Source organism: Miscanthus floridulus, chromosome 18 (assembly GCF_019320115.1).
Source record: "Miscanthus floridulus cultivar M001 chromosome 18, ASM1932011v1, whole genome shotgun sequence".
NCBI classification, from domain to species: domain Eukaryota; kingdom Viridiplantae; phylum Streptophyta; class Magnoliopsida; order Poales; family Poaceae; genus Miscanthus; species Miscanthus floridulus.
In genome coordinates, this window is record NC_089597.1 from 99129101 (window position 1) to 99152472 (window position 23372).

General features: G+C 43.9%; 1 protein-coding gene, 1 long non-coding RNA gene and 1 pseudogene across 3 annotated transcripts; 1 reads left to right on the plus strand and 2 right to left on the minus strand.

Annotated features, from left to right (window-relative positions):
• Positions 1–1607: 1607 nt before the first annotated feature.
• Positions 1608–3668, plus strand: LOC136523071 (uncharacterized). 2 transcript variants are annotated; one of them, XR_010776084.1, is made up of 5 exons: positions 1608–1955; positions 2109–2186; positions 2396–2495; positions 2912–2989; positions 3429–3668. It is a non-coding gene; the product is annotated as an uncharacterized lncRNA (long non-coding RNA). The 2 variants fall into 2 exon arrangements; XR_010776083.1 differs by having other exon boundaries at positions 1608–2186.
• Positions 3669–5976: 2308 nt separating this feature from the next.
• On the minus strand, positions 5977–9221 carry LOC136522485 (uncharacterized; annotated as a pseudogene).
• A 9092-nt stretch (positions 9222–18313) lies between these two features.
• Positions 18314–19594, minus strand: LOC136522187 (pathogen-associated molecular patterns-induced protein A70-like). Its single transcript, XM_066515977.1, has one exon. It carries the CDS (start codon positions 19449–19451, stop codon positions 18630–18632), a length of 822 nt encoding a protein of 273 aa, XP_066372074.1. The 5' UTR covers positions 19452–19594; the 3' UTR covers positions 18314–18629.
• Between the last annotated feature and the right edge of the window lie 3778 nt (positions 19595–23372).

Below are 23372 nucleotides of genomic sequence, written 5' to 3' on the forward strand. Positions count from 1 at the left end.
TTCCTTAACGACGACTTGAAGGAGGAGGTCTACGTGCACCAGCCGCCGGGATTTGCGATCCCCGGCAAGGAGGGCAAGGTGCTCCGCCTGCGCAAGGCTCTCTATGGCCTGCGGCAGGCACCGAGGGCGTGGAATGCCAAGTTGGATTCCACGCTAAAGGGGATGGGCTTCGAGCAAAGCCCGCACGAGGCGGCCATCTACCGACGGGGCAATGGAGGAAATGCCCTGCTGGTGGGTGTCTACGTCGATGACTTGGTGATCACCGGCACCAAGGATGCGGAGGTGGCGGCATTCAAGGAAGAGATGAAGGCCACCTTCCAGATGAGTGACCTGGGGCCTCTCTCCTTCTACCTGGGAATCGAGGTGCACCAGGATGACTCCGGGATCACGCTTCGACAGACCGCCTACGCCAAGCGCGTCGTTGAGCTAGCTGGGCTCACCGACTGCAACCCAGCTCTCACTCCGATGGAGGAGAGGCTGAAGCTGAGCCGCGACAGCACGACGGAGGAGGTGGATGCTACACAGTACCGGCGCCTTGTGGGGAGCCTTCGCTACCTCGCCCACACACGGCCGGACTTGGCATTCTCCGTCGGCTACGTTAGTCGGTTCATGCAGCGACCGACGACGGAGCACCAGCAGGCTGTGAAGAGGATCATCCGCTACGTTGCGGGGACTCTCGACCACGACCTCTACTACCCGATGTGTCCTGGGGCGGCACACTTCGTCGGGTACAGCGACAGCGACCACGCCGGCGACATCGACACCAGCAAGAGCACGAGCAGGATCCTCTTCTTCCTCGGCAAGTGCCTCATTAGCTGGCAGTCGGTCAAGCAGCAGGTGGTGGCCCTGTCCAGCTGCGAGGCCGAGTACATAGCGGCCTCCACCGCTTCGACTCAGGCGCTCTGGCTCGCTCGACTGCTTGGTGATCTCCTCGGCAGAGACACTAGAGCGGTGGAGCTCAGGGTGGACAGCAAGTCCGCTCTGGCCCTGGCAAAGAACCCCGTGTTCCACGAACACAGCAAGCACATCCGGGTGAGGTACCACTTCATCCGAGGCTGTTTGGAGGAAGGGAGCATCAAGGCAAACTACATCAACACCAAGGACCAGCTTGCGGACCTTCTCACCAAGCCCCTTGGGAGGATCAAGTTCCTTGAGCTCTGCTCCAGGACCGGGATGGTTCAACTCTCCCACAAGACGACGCACAAGACTTAGGGGAGAATGATGGATAAGTCATGTGTGGCTGGTCTTTGTGGGGCTGGTTGTTGCTCACATGGTCCTTGTGGCTGTTTTTCTATTTTTAGGACAGCATCTTAGACTAGAGGACAGCATCTTAGAGGACAGCATCTTAGACTAGAGGACAGCATCTTAGCTAGGACAGCATATTAGCATCTTAAACTAGCATCTTAGACTAGCATCTTGGCATATGCTTGGCTGGCTAGCAGCCTATAAATATGTAACCCCAACCCCTCAGGTTGGTATGGCATTTGTGTGAGCTTGTGTGAGAAATAGACGAGAAAATTGCCCCAAACTCCTAGTGTCATCCTCTCTCGATAAGAGTAAGAATTCTCCTATTACCAAGAGTGAGAATTCAGCGACTAACAGATGCTGCAGCCAGGTAGGTCATTCTGTGCTCTCCAGGTTCAAAAATTTTCATCTATGTGTTGTAGTTATCTTCTGTGAGTGCAAAGAAGAGAATGTATATAGAGATGCTAAGCTGCAGCAGGTCATGTCTCTGTGGTATATCTCTTTGTGTTCTACTGTCTCAGTATTAGTGTACTGCACAGCCTTGTGTTTTTATATAGTCCACTTATATATGAACTGAATGATTTGTAGTCATAGGTATGTTGAAATGAGCATATTTAAGTTCTCACTTTCTTGTAGTTCACTTCAGCAGTTAGTTATTTTGAGAAGTGTCTTTCTTGGGATTTTGGCCTATATTCAGGACTACCTGACAGGTTAGTGTCTTTCTAAGTCTCTATATGTTACTTTATTCTTCTCTGGTTTCATACTTTGATTACCATCCAACACAGAGATTTTGGTAGCATGTAATTTGACTGCAAGGAGGATCTTGGACTGGTTCGATCTATTTTTGGTGGATGTGTATGCAGGGAGGAATTCTGCAAGGAGTTCAAGGAGAAGAACCCTAAGAATGAGTCTGTTGCTGCGCTAAGTTCCCCCAACATGGAGTAATATGTTATTATGCTGGTGTTCTTCAACTAGATACTTGAGTAATTTTACTTTAGTAATTTGATTCCTGGAAGCATATGAAAAAATTTAGGTTGGCCATCTAGTTGGGCATCATATTTACTACTGCACCATCATAGCTTAAATACAGTGATAACTCTTCTTTTAACAAGCAGGTCACTTGCCTTTTAATTCTCTACCTTTTTTGCAGGTTTAGTTAGCTGTGTTACTATTGATGGGTTGACAATCCAAGTGAACTGTTTCTGCCAAGAGGATTACTATTGACTCTAGTTCGAAGATAGATTTCTAAGGTAAGATATCAAGTATGTACATGGAAAGTATCACTAGAGGTTTTACCAGTGACATATTTAATTTGGACTTGAAATATCAAAAGTGTGTTCTAAACTCCACTCCTTAGGCTTCCTTTCTTGTTTTACCAGTGACATATTTAATTTGCTCATGTTTAGACCTGGGTCTGGATCATGTACTGGTAACTGGTTCATAGTAATGTTTGTAGCTATTCAGTTATTTCCTATAACTAAAAATGAAGGGCAACCAAATTTTTAGAAAGCAAAGCTGGTTCAGGGTACCCCATTTTTGCTAAGTTGCTCTGAGTTGTGAACAAGCTGGTTCAATAATATGATATATTCTGTTGCTCCTAAAAAGTAGTGCAAGTACAAGCCTTGAGGTTAATAGTGCATATGTTGCTATTGTGATCAAATTTCAGGTGCCCCAAGTAGTTGTTCTTCAGACTTGCACTCTCACGTCAGGCTTGCTGCTTGCTGGAGGGCTTCTGTTTAACCAGGTAAACACTCCAGTATTCTCTGGAAATACTTCATTCTTGAGATGGTTTTGATATGTTTGATAAAAATCCATGAATAACTTGAGTTAGCTGCTGTAAATGTGACACTAACTGTAGAACTGGTTACAAGCAGTTATGTGTCTTCCTTTTTTTGAGAACAGAACTTGGACTTATTAGTGTTTGGATCAGTGTCATAGTATTATGTGACACTAACTGTAGAACTGAGCTTGCTGTTAGACTCGTAGTGTTTGGATCAGTGTCATAGTATTATGTGAAACACTCTTAAGTACATTGCAATTTCCTTATGTTATTGATCTTAGTTATGTTATATCTGTTCTAAGCCACTTTACTGGTCCAATAATATGATATATTCCTTGGTACTTTATGTTATGTGCTTGCTAGTATTATAGCACACATGAGCTGATATGCCTTTTTTCATCAGGGTGCCGAAAACCAGATAGCAAGCAAAGGGTTTGCTGCTCTCGATGATCTATCTAGATCACAGTAGTGTGAATGTGTAGCAAGCAAAACTTAAATTAGCTGCTCTATCCATGTACATTAAGCCTATCAGTATAAAAAAAACAGTGTTATCTGCCTAATATTGGATGTATATATAAGAACCTGGCGTTGGAATTTATATATTTTTTTTGTTTTTCAATTCATTATCACAGACGCGTGTTGGCTATCCGCGTCTGTACACGCGTCTGTGATGAGGGGTTGTTACAGACGCGTTTTGACTATATGCGTCTGTGATAGGGTTGCTACAGACGTGTGTTTAGTCTCGTCAGTCTGTGTTAAACGTAATCACAGTCGCGTGTTTGAATATCACAGTCGCGTGTTGGTACACGCGTCTCTGTAGTGCGAGCTTATTACAGAAGTACTTTCCGCGCGTCTGTAATAAGACCCTATTACAGACGTGTTATGCCAGACGCGCTGAAACGTGTCTGTAATGTCTCTAAAGGCGTGTCTGTGATGACGTTTTTTTTCCGTAGTGTTTGGTCTGTCAGATGTGGTGTTCTTCGGATCTTGGCTTTGGTGTATTTGTTTATCAGAGAAAACAGTTTGTTGCTTTGGATGCTGCGATCTCGACCTCTTTTTTTTTCTATTCCTCAAGGTTCTAGTACGGCTGGCTGCACGCTGGCTAGGAACAGATGGCTGGCTGCCCTGCTTTGCCTTGGCCAACGGCTGGCCCAAGTGCCCACCACCACGTAGAGTAGTCCTTGGAAGGTGGCCACGGGTGACCAGGACGGCCTCGTGCCCCGCGACTGCGACGGACTGTGGCAGGCCAACGGCGCTATGTGATGGATTTTGGCGAGACTCCTTGCCGTGTGACTGGATGGAACTTGGCGGTAGATGGCAAATTGCCAAATTGGCAACACAGTCGACCCGATATTGAAGACTACGAGATGACAGTTTCAAAGAGTGGCTAAATCATAGATTTTGTTATCTTATATTTTGCTAATCTCTTGAAGTTACTCTTACCCCGGTAGTTTGCAGAGTTAGCTAATAGCTTTTTTATTAGTTAGTTGGTTGGATTGTTCAAGTTGGACGATAAAATTAAACTATAAGTCATGGACTGTTTGAAACAATTTGTTATAGAATTGATATAGAGGAGAAAATTGTTGTAGTAAATTTTCTTAAAATTTTTCTTTTTATATTTCTTTAGGGATAGTGGAGATAAGATTCTCTCTTTTCTTTAGGGGAGAGAGAGCTTTAGAAGATCTCTTAAAAGTTACTCCCTCAATTTAAAAAAAATGGTGTTTTAAGATTCAAAAAGTGTCATAGAAACATGATGTTTTAGTTTTGTTGAATAATAGGTTTGGCCATATTAGTTTGAGATTGTGATCTGCATGCCTATATGCATTTCTTTTAATGGGAGAGGTTTATTCCTTCATTAGCATAATTTACCTTTAATAAATAAAGGTACATATGTAATTTTTGTTGAGCACTAATATGTTCTAAAAATCTCAGAACATCAAGTTTTTAGGTCTGAGAAATTATCGGTCTAGGAGATGTGTTCTGAGACACTCTCTTCGTTACAAATTATAAGTCGTTTTGATTTTCTAAGTACCTACAAATTGTAAGTCGTTTTAGTTCTAAGATACTGTCTTCGTTACAAATGTAGATGCTCTTATAGCAACATAATTTGGTTCTGAGCTGGGGGCCCCGTTCGGCTTATCTTAAATCTGGTTTATTCGGCTTCTTTTTTCAGTTGGAACAGTGTTTTTCTCTCACAACATTTCAGCCAGAATAGTGATTTTCAGCCAAGTTTCAGCAAACCGAACGGGGCCTTAAGATGATGTTCTCCTTTCTTTCCTTATCCAGTCTACAGCTACATCATGGATTCATGGGAAATATATTGCTTTGGACGCGGAGCAGTATATTTATAGGCACGTACTCCCTCCGTCCAAAATAAATATTGCTATGATATTCGTGCATGTCAAACTTAAGTTTAGCTAGATTTATAGAAAATATTAACAATATTTATATCTTCAAATAAATTTATTATAAAAATAGATTCCAATAATCTATCTAATGATATTTATTATGTACTATAAATATTAATTAATATTTTCTTATATATACTTGGTCAAAGTTAAAAGTATTTGACTCCTCAGAAAGCAAGAACGACTTTTATTTTAGGACGGACGGGAGTACATTCTTCGCAGTTCAAAATTGCTCTTCATTCACATACTCCCTTTTGACAGAAAAAAGAAAACAATGGAAAGACGTGGGCATTACCGAGAATATTTCGGAACCGGCCACCTTGGACTGGTTGTGGGCAGTGTTTGAGTACTGATTGGATTTGTCTTTGGACGAAATCATCGTGTCATAGCATCGTATGTTCAATGCTTATAGCACATGTCCTATCCAGATCATTCTTCAGTCACAATGCAAGGCATAAAACAGCAAAATATGTTGTAATACATAATAAATAAGCAGCAATATTGAGCTGTAATACATAGAAATTCAGGCAACTGGGATTTAGATTGAATGATATAATGCAGACCTGGAAGAAAACGTCTGAACATTGCTTAACTCGGTTGCTCTCATACATTGTTCTAGAATAAGTTCAAAGGCTCCATATTCGTTAGGACAACACGAACTTTGAGGATCTGGCATATCCTACAAGTCTACAACTAGGGATGCAGAACACAAGCACACGGCCCATAGCCAGTCATCAGACATAAACACCACTTGCAAGGAGCACGAACAGAGACCCAAAGCCCTGTGGAACAATCAAAGATAACTTAGGCATGAATTGATCACCTTTCTGAATTGTATAAAACAACCAAAAGCTAAGGATGGAATAGAGACCCAACACTTCTGCAGAATTGTAGAACCAAAATGTTCTGCATAAGGTTTATACCAGGAAAACAGAAGCAACAGCTGCCGTTGCGATCTCCTTTGGCACGCTACGGCTCCGCCTGGATGAAGTTGCTTCATAACTGAAACAGAAAAAACATTAGCAACAAATTGTGGATACTTTGCTCTCATTAAAGCTCTACTACAGCTCTACTAGTCTATCTATGGAATTTGAAGCATATGGCTTTGTTCTGCATTCATCTCATGGTATTTAGGGCCTGTTTAGTTCCCCATTTTGGCCAAAACTTTTACTGTTTTATCCCATCTTTTGGCAAAATGGATATAAACACCATAGGCAAAAACAGCAAAACTTGGGCTGCAAAACTTTGGGCATTTGGGACCCAAGAGGCCCAAAACTAGGCAAAAAACGTCTTAGGGGCAGCGTGCTGTGTCTGCATATGGCTTAAGTTTTACCATGCATCTAAACACCAAATGCCAAAAGTTTGAATGGCAAAAGTTTTGCAGCAAAAGATTAGGGGCAAAAGTTTTGCCATTCCAAAAGCATCTAAACACCCCCTTATAATTCATGCCATTGCTTCTTTGGAACAATTTGTTATGTCCAGGGGCAGATAACCAGATTCCATATTGGCAAACAATTTCCAAACAGATCAGTAAATGCTAGCAGTAAAATGCCAATTCCTATAACATACTCCCTCCGTCCCTAAATAACTAGTCGTTCTCGCTTCCCAAGAAATAACTTGACTAATTTTATATAAAAAATATATTAATATTTACTACATAATTAATATCATTAGATAGATCGTTGAATCTATTTTCATAATAAATTTATTTGGATATACAAATGTTGCACACATTTTCTATAAATCTAGTCAAACTTACGGCACTGGAAACAAAAAACGACAATTATTTAGGGACGGAGGGAGTATGCCTGGTTATTTCCTTTAGTGGCATATAGCGCTGCACTCAACAGAAGCATCACAAGAAAGCCAGAGAAGCAGCAGGATCGCCGCCATGAGTTATCTTCGAATTAGTTTGTTTGAGGATTGGAGTGCTTGGTAGTTAGGAGATCGAATTACATGGAAGATTGGTTTGTTAGGAGATTTGGTTTCGGTTTACTAGGTTGGTAGTAGCTCAAATTAAGGGCAAATGTATTGGGGACCTGCTCTATATAAGGCCTGATGTAAGGAGATGGGGAAGAAAGTTTCGTTGCAACTAGGTTTGACCTCGCCATGCCGTTTGACCCCTACCATCTGCTTCCACCCTTCCATTGTCATATGCACTACAACCACCATAACAAGCGCATATTGGACAAAAGAACCTGCAACTTGCTACTAGGTTACTGCAATCTTGACCAGGATTTCAGGGCTCAAAACTGTAGGCACTTGAGCACAAATTGATGGAAATACATTGCAATGAAATTGAAATGTAAATCAAAGACCAAAATCAAAGCAGAAGTGCACAATATAGGATGTGTATGCCAGCATGTGATATTTGACCAAAGAAAACACCATAAGATTAAATTTGGGATTTTAAACAAGTACAATAATATACAAGGAGATCTTCATGTAACTGAAAGCAACCACAAGATTAAATTCGGGACTTTAATCAATAGAGCCTTCTTGTACTGAAAGTGCTAGACATTATCTTTATAAATTTGTTAGTACAACTGTTAGACTGGAAATGATAATTCGGTTAGGCAATGAATTATTGAATTCACACATAAAAAAGAAAGAAACAAATAGTCAGTTGCATTCACAAAAAGTTTGTTGAACAGTTGGTCAGAGTCAGCACCACTGACACTGAGGTTAATCAAGGTCCATGAAACCAGCAAACCAGGCAGCAGTTTGTGTATGCCTAGTCAGGCAAGGTATGTGTGCTTTTCTCCAGTAAATAGTTAACTCAAGTTAAAAAGCTATATGGTGCATGTTCTATTTCAGCAAACAACTTACAAGCCCAGTATAAAAAAATTAACAGGTCAAAAAGGAAATCCCCCTGCAACACACAGCATAGAGTTAAATGCTAACAAACTCCAAAATGACCTACACGATAGCAAGGACTCAATTGCATCACATTCCACTGGTCGCTGCTGCAACTTCAAAATCACCCCAAAATCCCACAGACAAGAATGCTCTCATCAAACCTAAACCCACACTCCAATTCATGAAAACAGTAAGCACCAACCCCTGTGTTACTGTCATCCAACATTCCAGAACATCCATGGCGACTAATAGTAATCCATGACTGCCCCGCCATGAATAGAGTTTTCCCCTAGCGGCATAGAACAGGGACAGGGATGCTACCACTAAAACTCGGCAGCTAAACACATCAGATCAGGGCAACAGACGAGATCTCCAATCCGAACGAGCGGACAGGTCAATTCGACATCCTACCGATAAAACTCAACGGCTAAACACATCAAATCAGGGCACCAGGCGAGTGCGGCTAAACGCATCAGATCAGATCAGGGCACCAGGACTGATCCGCCAAATCGCAAGGTACAAGGGGCAGTAACAGATGGCGGACGAAGGGGCACTCACATGAAGAAGGAGGCGGTGAACATGAGACCTACGGATACCATGACGACGGCCAGCGTCGGGTACCACTCCACCGGCACGGGGCTCGAGATCGCCTTCGCCGCCTGCGACACGAATCCCCTGGGTCAGCACAGCGGGCTCCGAAGCTCTACGCAGGAGAAGGCAGTCGAGGGCTCACCATTCCGCGAGATCTGCAGCCGCTGTAGTCGCCGCCCGCTCTGCCTGCCTCGTCGTCTCGTCTCCTTGTCGCCGCCGCGATGCACTGACTGACTTGTGACGACCGGAGCCAGATGGATCCGTCCGCGGCGATGGCCATCAATCCCAACCCGCAGGGGTTTTAGTGGGCTTTGGATCCGAGTGATGGGCCGGCCCATGGTTTCAGACAGGAAAGAAAATGAACGGGCTTGTTCCTATCATGGCAAGCCCAACGAGCCTCACGGACCAAAAAGTATCAGAGAGAGATGACCGAGAAGCAAGTGTATAAAATCAAGTAAAGATTTTTGCGTTCCATAGTTTTTGCGGCTAATAAATTGGCTAATACTATTTTATTGTTAGAGAAAAATACTGTACTATGACTAACAGGCCGGGCTGATAATTTCAAACGAACATGGCATTATAATAAGGGAGAATTCCTTATTTGACACTGGGAAAATGAGTCGTTCCTTTCTTGGCCCTGAAATTTTCTTCGTTCCCTATTTGACACTCACTTCAACTTTCGTTCATAATTTGACACTGCCGTCAAATCCGTTAGCTAACGGTGTTAACTGGCCGTTAAAAAGACGTTTTTGCCCCTAGAAAAAAAGCGGCGAAGCAAATTTGAGAGGAAAAAAAAACATACGCCTTTTTTTTGTAGCTGGGCGCATGCATCAGAGGCGGGTGCAGGTTTTTTTTTCCTCTCAAATTTGCTTCGTCTTTTTTTTCTAGGGGCAAAAACGTCTTTTTAACGGCCAGTTAACACCGTTAGCTAACGGATTTTACGGCAGTGTCAAATTAGGAACGAAAGTTGAAGTGAGTGTCAAATAGGGAACGAAGAAAATTTCAAGGCCAAGAAAGGAACGACTCATTTTCCCAGTGTCAAATAAGGAATTCTCTCCTATAATAAGACCAAAAGGTCTCTATCACAATATAATAACTACAGGCCGAGGCGAGAGATGACAGAGAGCCCGCAAGAGGGTTCAAACGTAACGGAAGAGTGCATCCACCAAAGACCAAAGTATCACTCAGCATGTTCGCTTGTTGGTTTCAGCCAGTCAACAGTGTTTTCCTCTCACAACGAACCAGCATCAGCCGAGCTTATCAGCCCAGAAATCAACCAGCGAATAGGCCGACTGTCTATTTTAGTATTTTAGGCTCATTCGTAAACTTTGGAACGGTTCAGAATGATTAGGCTTATTTATATTACATTGATTGCCGAAGGGCGCCTAGCTCAAATGGTTAGGTGACCCACCCCCTAACCAAAGCACTGGGGCACCGGTCCAATTCTCACTTGGACGACGGAAAGCCACCGTGTAAGGGTGGAGGCGGGGTTCGGGGGTTTTTTCGGCCGGGTGAGAAGGTCCTTCTTCTTATTTGTAATGTTGTGGGGACAGTCTTAACCCCCTGTCGAGTTTTTTTTTATATTACATTGATTAGTTGGAATATTATCTAGCTTCAATCCTAACCAAAGGGAACGAGCCTTACTTGGCCGTGCTGGCCGCAGCTTATCTGCAGCTACAGATGCAGAAACTCCTCTCATGAGTTACTGTCGGAGCAGCCAAAAAAAAAAAGCTGCGGTTTCAGCTGCAGCGAGCACAGCCAACATTTTCTAGAAAGAACAGCACGCAAAAGATCTGTCGTCATCTGTCATAGAAAGCAGACTAGATTTTTATTCATAGATAAGGCAACAAGGGAATATGACCTCCTACGAAAAAAATGGGGTCTCCATCGTTGCCCTCAAAACTTTTGCCGCCCTAACCATCGTCGACACCGATAATCCACCATCACTGATTCATTGAAATACTCGCCTTCAAAAAGTTTGAAGTAGGAAATCTATTTTAAAGCCCCTTTGAAACACAGATTTTTTTTTATACATACAGAAAATTTACGAGAATCAAGGGCCTGTTTAGATGATTTCATTTTGCAAAATGAAGCACTGTAGCAGTTTCGTTGTTATTTGGCAAATAGTGTCCAATCATAGTCTAATTAGGCTTAAAAGATTCGTCTCGTGGATTTCGTCTAAACTGTGTAATTAGTTTTATTTTTTATTTATATTTAATGCTTCATGCATACGTCCAAAGATTCGATGTGACGGGGAATGTGAAAAATTTTGCAAAATATTTGGGGAACTAAACTGGACCCAACTTATCTTGAATGCAACAAAGGACGCGGACGTGCCCATCCCCATCCCCATCCATCGTCCGTCACTTCGACTATTCCAAGCACGAGGTACTCGTACTCTATTGGTGCAGCGGCAGGAAGCCAGGAAAGAGTGGCCGTCTGCTGCTCTGCTTTGAAGACACCGGCAGGCAGGCAAGGCAGGGGAGACTAGTGGCACCTAGCCCTGCGCTGCACTGTAACCGCTGCTCCTATCCAGTCTCCCTCGTTCGTCTCGGTCACAGCTTATTAATTATGACATAGTCAACCTGTTCGCTCGTTGATTTCAGTCAGCCTAAATTAATCAGTTAATAGTGTTTTCCTCTCACAGCAAACCAGCACCAGCCAGTTCAAACCAGCCCAAAAACCAACCAGCGAACAGGCCGAGTATTTTTCTCTCACAATTAATTAGCATCAATTAGATTTATTAACTCAGAAATCAACAAGCGAACAGGTTTGCGTTGCAGGACATCCCGCACGTGCCGATGGCCGAACCATGCCGGTTTCAGGTACCGTTTAGATGACAAAATTTTTGACGAAATACCACTGTAGCACTTTCATTGTTATTTGGTAATTAGTGTTCAATCATAGTCTAATTAGGCTTAAAAGATTCGTCTCGTCAATTTCGTCTAAACTGTATAATTAGTTTTATTTTTTATTTATATTTAATGCTTCATGCATGCATCTAAAGATTCGATGTGACGGAGAATCTTGAAAAATTTAGTATTTTGGAGTGGAACTAAACAGGGCCTCAGATCAAAACTGATCGTCTCAGGGCTGTTCGGTTCACCTCTCCTAAAATTTAGTGATTAAACTTTAGTCACTTTTATTTAGCTACTAAAATGTCAAATACCTCCGCTAAAGTTTAGGGACTACTAAAGTTCAGTGGTTTTTAATCACCAAGAGGTAACTAAAAGTAACTAAAGTGTACATAGGTCAGCTGCTTTAGTGGTCTTTAGTCACTATAACCAAACATAAGGTCATTAAACTTTAGAGGGGTCACTAAACTTTAAGAGTGGAACCAAACAACCCTTAGTCTATGTTTATGTATTCTGAAAATCTTTGTGAACTCAGGACCTGAAAGTGAGATGGCAACGACCGCTTTGCATCAGCGCATCATTAGCAAGCTAAAAGGCGTATCTGGCCTTTACTGAAAAACAGTTTTAAAAAAAGGCTGGGTTCATATTATGAAAAGGTCTGATCCATATGGTTCATAAACATTTGTTATTCACTTCCAATGTACTTAGAGGATCTTATCGTAGAACCCTTCCTTTTTCAAAAGAAAAAAAAAATAAATGCTCGGCTTCCTCCCTCTTCTAAGAACATGTCGGGTGGCGCCATAGAATATAGCAGATCAAGGACAATGCTTGCTGCTCGGCCGTGCTTGCTGCTTCCAGGCTGCAGCTGCGTAGCACCAACCAGAGCCACAAATGGAACAGCAGCAACCAGTCAGAAGTGGAGTAGCTCTTTCGACCAGGCACAATGATGAATCTTGGACTCTTTGTTGTACATCGGCTCCAACCCTGGTGCGAGGCCATGATGATGTGGAATCCAGTACCTTTCGGAGTAGAAGTATAGAACACAATTATAATTTTAATTTTAATTAAACACTTCAAGTTTGATTAAGTTATATACAAATATCTGATATTTATGAAATCAAAAGGTAGTCTTTCATATCCTACCGATGAGCTTGATTCTTTCTATGTTAAACCACGCATGCATTAGTGATTAACACTGTTGTATAAATATGATAGATAGAGATATTCTTTTAATAAATTTGATCAAACTTAAAATGCTTGACTCAATATTATGTTAGAATAGGGAGGTACTTCAATACTATCTTTGGTTTAGTTTGTAATGCAGTATGGCATAGTACAGTCTCCCAGGTTACGTTTTAACAATTCATTCATTCTATATATTATATTGTTTATGATTTATGATTATTAGGTAGTATACTTGATTATAAATCTAACTGTATCGAGTTTGTTTTATAATAGAAATTGTTGACCAAAGGGTTATAATATTTTATTCTTTTTTTTGAAAGGGTATAATATTTTAATCTTAATATATTTGCATACCTTGTAAACCTTACAAGATCGGAGGAGTAATAACTCATATATTATATTGTTTATTTATGATTTTATGATCATTGGGTAGTACATTTGATTATAACTCTAATTCTATCGAATTCGTATTATAATAGTTATTTTTGGCTAAATTGTCGAGCAAAGATTTATAATATTTGAATCACGTACCTTGTAAACCTTACAAGATATAGGAGGAGTAATATCTTGAAGGGCTTGTTTAGATCCCATAAATTAAAACCAATATATAGAAAGTTCTTCTCATTTTATTATTAAATCATTTCTCATCCCTCTCAATTCCTGGCAAAAAAGGCCGAAAGGATTTTACGGTCAAAGAACGATTCGGACAGCTCGAGTTCAACTCCCAGCTCGTATTTTGATTTTGGTTTTTTTTTATTAAACATACCTGTATTAAGACTTATGGAGAACACGTACACACGCATACATACAAATATAGGCAGGTACTAGAAGGATACAGACGGTCTGTTCGTTGGTTGGTTTCTGGGCTGGTTTGGGCTGGCTGGTGCTGGTTTGTTGTGAGAGAAAAATACTGTTGGCTGGCTGATTTGGGCTGGCTGAAACCAACAAGCGAACAGGCTGAGAAGGGACAGCTGTCCCAGCACACACGCATTGAGAGAATGCTCTGTTCGCTTGGCTGATAAGCATCAGCCTATTTGTCTGGAGCTGAAACGATCGTATACGATCGTGGATTATTACTGCTGGCTGGTTTGGTGTGAGAGAAAAATACTGTTCTGGCTGTAAATTTGCGATTATTTACGACCAAACGAACAGGGCGCATGACTGAAAGTATCGTTGGCTGATTTAGTGTAAGAGAAAAATAATGTTGGTTGATTGAAAAAGTACGCAAACGAACAGGACGAAAAGAAAATGACGACAAAGTCCAAGGAGGTCGTTGTGCTTGCCGCAGTCGTCGCACATCGCCGAGCACCATCGCCGGAGCCAAGGACGGAGCAAGGTGACGAGCGACACCAAACATAGACCAGGAGGAGCGCCATCTCGCCTTGGCTTTAAAAGGAGCCGCAACAGAGAATCCCGTTACCAAGAACAGGAAAAAATTGTCAGTTATCGTCCATGGGCCGGGGACACACCCCACGCCCACCTGGGTCAGGACCATGGCACGTCGCCGGAGAGCGCCGTAGAAGAGACCCAGGTCCACTCGCCACACCAGAAGCTATCCCTTCTCCTTCAACAAAAGAGGTTGCCACTGCCATCACAAGCTCCTTCACAGGCAGCAGAAGCAGCAGACAACCGCGGACTCCTGTACAAATCCTCCATATCTAGAGAACCAGATCTGGAGGACCCAACCCTCACATACCTCACGAAGGCGCCGGAGTTAGCGCCACCGCGACGGAAATGAGGACGAAGGGACTTAGGAGCTGTTTGAATACGTGACTAAAATTTAGAAGGTGGGTGTCTAGGAGGTAGGTGGTGTTCGGATACTAATAAAAAAATAAATTATAGAATTTGTCAGTACTCCACAAGGTAAATTTATTAAGGCTAATTAATTCATCATTAGCACATGTTTACTGTAGCACCACATTATCAAATCATAGACTAATTAGGTTTAAAACATTCGTCTCATAAATTAGTCACAAACTATGTAATTAGTTTTATAATTAGTCTATATTTAATATTCTATGCGTATATTAAATATTCGATAGGACAACGAATAAAGTTTAGGAGAAGCAACTAAACGCTCCTAGTTCCTCTGCGACGATACTGCACCCGCCTCACCATCATCGCCAGGGCCATGTTTAGTTCCACCAAATTCTCAACTTTGACACTATGCAAAAAGAAGATTCCCCGTCACATCAAACTTATAGTACATGCATGGAGTACTAAATGTTGACGAAATAAAAAACTAATTGCACAGTTTAGCTGTACTTTGCGAGACGAACGTTTTGAGCCTAATTAGTCAACGATTGGACAATTATTATCAAATAAAAACAAAACACTACAGTGCGCTACAGTGGCTCTCTTTCCGACGGCGCCGATTCCGGCCAGCAACTAAACGCGGCCCAGGTTGATTTTGGTTGTTTGCTTGCCGACATTCTTGCATTGGATGTCGTCCTGCTGTACTAGTGCTGTTGTTCACCCCCACCCATCTGCCGCCGGATTGGCCACCGCAGTCCTCTGCCATGCCCATGCTAGCTAGCGGTAGCGGGGGTTGTTTCCTTTGCCTCCGCTCCCTGCAACTGCCACTTCCTCGGCCAGTTGGCCCCGCTGTCCCCTTGCTAGACCACCACGACGCCACCTACTGCTTGTCCGGCCGCCGCCCCGGCTATGCCCATACATAGACATAGCAGTAACACCTCCAATCCCCCAAAACCCTCCTTCCCACTCGTAACCTCAGTCACCTGTTGGCTGTTGCAATCACTTGTGGCGAGTTTTGTGCTAAAAAAAAGTATGATCGCCACATCTGAGGCATGAACCAAACATCTACCTTTTTTTTTGTGTGGCTGCTTCATGTTCGCTATGTTCGTTTGATCTTGTTTAGCTAATAAGCCATGGCTGAAAGTGCTGTTTGCTAATTTAGTGTGAGAGAAAAGTACTATTCGTTGACTGAAAAAGTACGACTTATAAGCCAAACAAGCACAAATGAACCAGACGAATAGGCGCAGCCAACGAACCAAACATCCCACGGGCTATCTGGGGACGGACAATGGATGTCTTCTCGAGCATCACGGACACGGATGTGCATCCACGGTGGGCATTTTTTTACTTCTGTTCCTCATAGGCTTTTTGGAGTGTCGATTAAAAAGTCTAGCACATTTCATTAGATCCTGTATCTCTATATGTTAAAATTCAATAAAATCTAATATGTTTAGACAAGATTTTAGAATTCGGAGATCTTTTTTCTCTAGATTTCCAAAATTCCCTAGAAACCAAACGGGACCTTACACATAAAAAAATCTGGTAGTACATTTCTGGTTACCAAGTGAGAGTTACGGTGATATGTAGTTGGTCAGAACAAAAAGGCCGTCATGAAAAGGCGCCACTTCATCAGAAAAGCATCATGTCTACTCTGTCTTAGTCAAAAAGAAAAGGAAAAAAAATCCTCGTCCTGTTCCATTTCGTTCCGGCGAGAGAATCCGATGCCGAAGGTCAGGTCGCATGTGCACCGCACATCACATTAGTGGGCAAACACAAAGATCAGCGTCCACATCTAACAAACGCACGCACGGCGACACAAACGCGATAGAAGAACCACCCACCGTCCGCCCGCAAGGCTACAAAACAGCTGTCTTTCAGAGGGAGATGCAGCGACAGGTAGCCTATCTGTGTGCCCTGCTCTTCTTCTCATGTTTGCATAGGAAGGATGAAAGGATTGCGAGCACTGAAGATGAACCAAACCAACGCCATGTTCTCGACTGAAAAAGGCAGTTGATGAACTCAATCTGCTGACTCTTTTTATTAGTTTGCCTCCGGCTCGAGTGTTGGGTACCAGACGTCAACTGGTCGGACGACACGTGGTGTCTGAAGCTCTGGTGCAGCGGCAGTCCTGCCCAACACACTGGGCGCAATGGGAGCTACAGCTACTTCTGTTCCGTCTACATCGCGAGGACACGATGCTGCTTAAGGGCGAGGGGATGCCACAGACTGCTTATAGTTACCGTTAGTTAATTTGAGCTTTCACTCGAAAGGGCATGTAAGACGGTACGTGGGCCGCAAGGTTTTATCGGGCCAAGGCCCACGAATTCTTGAACCTTAAGACTGCTGTGAGGGTGGTCGGGTGGTCAGCGAAAATAACAAACTAAATTCCCTAACAAAAATGATATACAACACACATGTGTTTTAGTAAAAAAAACGCATGAATTTTTCCTCTCACTCCCTCTCTCTTTTCATCCAGATTCGTCCGTGTATGAAGTTTGCACTACTCTGACGTGGGATGGACGCTACCATCGCCATCGATGGCGTGCATCGGCATCGCGGAGCGAGGCCTGTATTGATACGTCGGAGAACCGCGGGACGTGGAGTCGACGTGACGGATTTTTAGAAAAAAATTGTAAAAATTGTTCCTTGTGATCTTGTGATTGCCTGGAGGTAGAAGAATGTTGTAGGTAGAAGAATGCTGGAGGCTGTTGGATCTTAATTCGATGCAAAAAAATTAATGTGTTGAAACTACATAAAACACATGGTTATTTGGTAGACAGACTCGTTCCCTAAACGTCTCTTCCCTTCCCGTGTTCCTCTGCTCGAGACGGCGCCGTTGCCGTGCTCACCGCCGAGCGTGTCCGCCGGCAACCACTCCCACGGCAAGGGTCGCCACACAACCGATGGCAATACAATGGTGCGCCGAGCAGCACCAAACGTGGAGGTCGAGCATGAGGTGGTGGCAAGGATGGCAGATTATTATCCGGGCCACGGGCGGGCGTAACCGAGCGGGCAGGGGCAGAGCAGGTGGTGCCGTGTCACCACTCAGCAGTCGCCAGCAGCGAGCAATGCGGCCGTGCGGCGCGGCCGGTGGGCATGCATGTGAGAGCGACCGAACACGACGTGGCAGGGGGACAGCTCCAGATGCCAGCGCGTGCCCGCCGCGGTAATAAACTGGAGAGCTCCCGCGATCGCCGATTCGATGCTCGGCCTCGGCGCTTGTCCGTACTCCATGCGCCTCACACAGGTTTCTAGAGGAATCTCAAAGGGATCAGCTTGTGCTCTGATGCTCATGCCTGCTGACTAGTACGTAGGCGGTAATCGCCCCGTGTCTTATCTTAATCGCCAGTGGCGCTCCAGCGCAATCGAACAGTGCCGTTCGCAGAGAAATACAGGGTTAATCAGCATTGCGGATTTGCGGGATTGTTCCAGCTACTACGCATTGTTCGTGTTGCTAAGAGCAGAGCACCAACATTCGCTGCGGCATTCATTCCTCTGTTCCAAACAGAGCAGACGTTAAAGAGAAGAGAATCGCTGCCTGTGACTGTGATCATGGCATCGTTACTATCAAGCATGAGCATATAGTCTCAATCAAAAAAAAGAAAAGAAAAACAGTAAAGAACATGGAGCAGAAATGGTAGCAAACAGAGCCATAATTTACAGCTACGGGTTTCCTTTTATCGATTCGCATATTATGAACTTATATGATGCGATGCGATGGCATTGCCACATTGCGCAAGGTTCTTGTATCCAAAAAAGCGCATGCAGGAGCTACGACATGCTCGCACCAGGAAACAGCAAACCGGGAAAAAAAAACTAAGAAGACGGGCAGGAATTACCATCTCCTTCCCTCCCGATCCCCCAGCATGCCTTCTCTGCATCTTCTCTTCATCCATTCCTACCTCTCTTCACGGACTCTTGCAGCATCTCGCTCCCTCGGCTGGCACGAGACTAGACGCCCCGGGCCGCCGCCTGGGCCTGGCCGCGGCGGACCGTCTCCCTGTGGCGGATGAAGGAGTCGATGCGCTGCAGCTTCAGCTGGTGGCGGAACCGGTTGATGAAGTCGTCCGCGCGCGCGTCCACCTCGCCGCCGCTGATGCCCTCCTCCTCCGACGACGACGAATCGGACTCGGACTCGAACTCGGACGCCGGCTCCGGCTCTGCCACGGGGAACCGCCGCCTGCCGCGGCTGGTCTCCCTCGTCGTGGCCGGGCGCCGCGCCTCAACCGCGCGCACGGTCTCCTCCACCTCCTCGGCGCCGAAGTGCGCGAACGCCGACTTGTCGCTGGCCGACTTGTGCAGGCGCGCCGGGAGCCGCGGCAGCTCCGCCTCCGCCGCCGCCGCCGCCTCCGACCTGCTCCGCTCCATGTGCGCCGCGTGCTCGGGCTCAGGCTCGTGCTCCGGCTCGACCACGACGACGGGACCCTCCTTCTCCGTCGCCGCCGCCGCGGAGTGCTGCTTGTACCCCAGATCGAGATCCACCACCCCGGCCTCGGCGGGCTCGGGCGCCGCCGCGGCGAAGCGGCCGTTGAACGACCGCAGCCGCTCGAACGCTATGGACGGCACGCGGGCCAGCCGCCGGTGCTGCGTCTCCCATCCCGCGCCCGCAGCGGCGGCGACGCCCTCCTCGTCGCCGCCGGTCGCCGAGGCGGCGGCGGCCTTGGAGGTGACCGCGATGGTGCCGATGACGATGTTGAGGACGACGAAGAGCACGGCGGGGGTGAACCACCCGTGGACCGCGCTCAGCATCGCGGGGATCGTCTCCTCCAGCATCGCGCCTCCCGGGCTGCGTCGCCTTGATCTGGTTGGCTGGTGGCGGTGGGGTTTCGGTGACGGCGAGTGGGAGAGGAAGCGGGGACGGCAGAGGTGCTGCTGCCGGTGGTGGTGGTGGCGGCCTGGTGGGGAAGAAGGGGGAGTCAGGAGTGGGGTTACTTAAAGAGGGGAGAGTGAGGTGGGGGCGTTTCGAGCACATGCTCACGCAGGAAACGGACAAATGGATGGTGAGTTTTGGGATTGCTCTCTCTCTCTCTCCTTCTCGCGCCCGCCTCCCCCCCCCCCCCCCCCCCCCCCCCCCTTTCTTCCTTTTTAATCTTGTATTATAAACTTTTCTGATAAATAGCATTCCAACTCTATATCGTGGAGTACGCTTGTTTATGAAATTTGATCGAGTCTGTCTACTGTATACACGTGTGTTTTAACATAAGCCAACACATGGTTGTTGGCTGTATGTAAAATACACAGATTTCAACATAGGAAAAACCATATGTTTTTGCTCTAGTTAGCATATGGTTGTTAGATGCCTAAAAAACACATAAATTGAAACACTGGAAAAAAACGTGTGTTTTAAGATAACGCAACACACAAATTTCATCAGGCAAACAAGGCCCACAATTATTGTTTAGCCCAATAAAGATATGCCAGAGAGGCCCACTAACTAAGAAGACAGAGAGGCCTAATATCAGCGAAGAGTAGTTCAGCCCAGAGCCTAATAACTAAGAAGACAGAGAGGCCCACTAAAGACATGTCAGCACATAAGCCCAAAAATAGCAATCTATATACTTGGGAAACAAGCCGGGCAAACAGGGGGAAGCCTCTGCCCTCCATGGAGATCAGATCTCTTCGTGGGGGCAAGCAAAGCACTGCTCTGCGTCGAGATGAGATCAGATCAGAGCAGGGGAAGGAAGAAAACAACCAGCAGATCAAAGATGAAGATCTCCTCTGCGTGGGGGCAAGCAGACCAGAGGAAAGGGGCAACCAACCAACAGATTGAAGGGGAACCACTAACCTCAACAGCCCAAGGTAAGCACACCGACTTCCTCGTAAAGATGTAATCCAAGATTACTAGTATTTGCTGCAACCAAATTCAGAAATCAGAAATACAAATTCGCAAATTAAGGAACTTAGGAACCAAATTCAGGAATCAGAAATCATAAATAAATTTATATTCTCTATCTGACCCTTGTCAAGGCAAGGTGCTAGCTATAAGTTGACTTACACCTTAGTAACAGAAAACAAGTATGAAAAGCAACATCAACATAGAATGGAGAGTGATTACCTCTTAGTGAATAAAGAGGCATGAAATCTTTAGCCATGTCATCTGCTTCATAACTGAAAGACAATAAGTACCAACTGGATCAGGTTCATTTTTTTAGATAAAGACATGGGTTTATATATGCAAAACCCCATATCACAGGTGCCTGATATATTACCCTGGTCCTGTTATCCTATGTTCACACTAATCAGAAGACTAATGTACCTAATGCATCTAACATTTGACGACGAGGCAAGAAGAGAGATTATCTTCCTATCACACCAATTACTTCATCTACATATTACTTCATCTAGATATGTTAGGTTGAAGGATGAAAGGAAGCCAAACAAAATAGGTTTCCTCGTCGCTAAAGCAACATTTTTAGATTCCAGCAAAAGCTACAAACCTCACGAGGTCGTAGAGAAACACTTCCCTTATGGCTGTAAAGGCTATGGTCCAGCAAATCCATAAGTGCCTCACCAACAAATCCATAAGTGCCTCAGCAAATCTATAGTATGATAGACAAAATACTGAAATGTGTTGCCACAAATCATAAATAATTCAGGCCCCACGAATTCAATATATGTTGCACCTACAAAAGAAGAGCCCCCACAACCAAGCACACCATACCTGGAAGAGAATCCCAAATGAGCTTGTACCCACGACATGTTCTACCATGTAACTGATGATCTACATTTAAGCTCGGAACAAGAACAACACATGAGCTACTGAAGACAAGATGAGGCTACCAAAAGTAAGCAGGCTACCATGTAACTGAACCACGTTAGAGCAATATTATTTCTCATCAGGACTACATATTGCACATGTTGGGCACCATAATTGTTGAAAATGAAGTATGCAATTTACTACTTATAAATATACAATGAAGAAATGGATACTAAACGTAGCCTTCTTGTACACTATATGCAACACACAGTTAAAATATATGAGAGCTCCTACTATTCTACAGTATATGTACAGAATCAAGACCTAATATATAGCTGAATGATATCTCAGGGTCAGTACAAAAATGTGCACGTCTCACTCTAACTCAAAAAGACTTACCCAAGGCTATACACACCTGAGTGGACCATGTCAATCTTCTAGCTTCACCGCTGAGAGCAAAAACATTCACAATTAACATGACAAGAAACAATTTTTTTATGGAAAACAAGGATAAAAACTTGGCTTGGGCAGGCAAAAATCACAATAAAAAGAGGAAAGGGGGTGTTACAAAGACATAAAAGAGGTGTGTGTTGCCACAAATCACAATTGATAAACTTCAACATGTGTTAGCACAAATGACAAGGACAAAAATGAGATGTGTGTCGGCACAAATCACAAGTAACAAAGTTGAAAGATGTGTTACCACAAATCACAAGAGACAATTTTTTTTCTATGAAAGGACAAGGACAAAATTTTGGTGTGGGCTGACACAATCACAACAAACATAATTATTCTCCAGTACACAAGGCTGCTGCAAACATTTCTCAGGCAAGGCAGCTAAGTGGACAAATATCATCAGAAAATAGCATGCGCCACATTGCATTCCCAATTTACCCCCCTCGGTCACCACATGCACACTGTTATTTCTTGTTAACACTAGCTAAGTTTATTTTGCTCACCAGCGATGCGCTCTTCACATTCCTTCAATAGACGAGTAAACCTTAGTACATAGACAAAAATGTAGCAGATGAAATTATGGGAGTGTTCATGTATAACTTTTATTGAAAAAAGAAGAGTGCCACTAACCATTTCCGGTAGTAGGCTTTATGCATCGTAGGATCAAGTTCAATTGCTTTGTTAGCATCCGCCACAGCTTCTGCAAGTTTAGTTAGTAATTCCTTTAGTGCTATACATTTATTGTGTTCAAAAACAAATATGCAAGCCAATGATGGTAGCATGAATAACACTACAAACTATGCTTCCTATTTATAGCTGATTCTAACTACTTACAATAGCCCTACTGTGTGTTAGATGCATAGAATATGTAATTATGACAAACCTTCTAACTGGCAAAATATGAAATCTGGATGTTTTAACAGAACATGAATCTAGAAAGAAGAACAAGGCTACAGGAAATGTCAGAGGCACAATATCAGATTCATAATTATGAGGATATGATTCGCCAAGAAGAAAGCAACAATGATGTAAAATTACTCCTAATTCAAAACAGTTGACACAAACAATAAATAAATGAGAACTAATGGCTTCTTCATTTTCTTGCAGGTTTCAATTGTTTCCCTTATGCAACTAATACAATCACCAGTCGAGTTTGATCAACTACTTGAGGTAAGAAACATAATTCAATGATGCAATGAAAAACTATGTAAGTACTCACATGCTTGCTTTTTTATGAAGTAGAATAATATGTATGTCACAACAAGTAGATGTGATGATTATCCAACATCAGTGAAATCACAAGAAGCAATTAAGGAAGTGCAGTCAGCTCCTTACCAAATATTTGCAGGCACAAATTGTTCCAGTGACCTTTCAAATGCCTACAGATATAAAAAGGTGAGCAAAATCATTGCTTAGAATCAAAAAATGCCAACATAATAAGGTTGTTTTTCAACTAGAATATATTTCAATGCAGGGAGGCTACACTGAACTTATGATGGAACAGATAAGGAACTCTCAGGAAGATGATCAAACTGACTGGA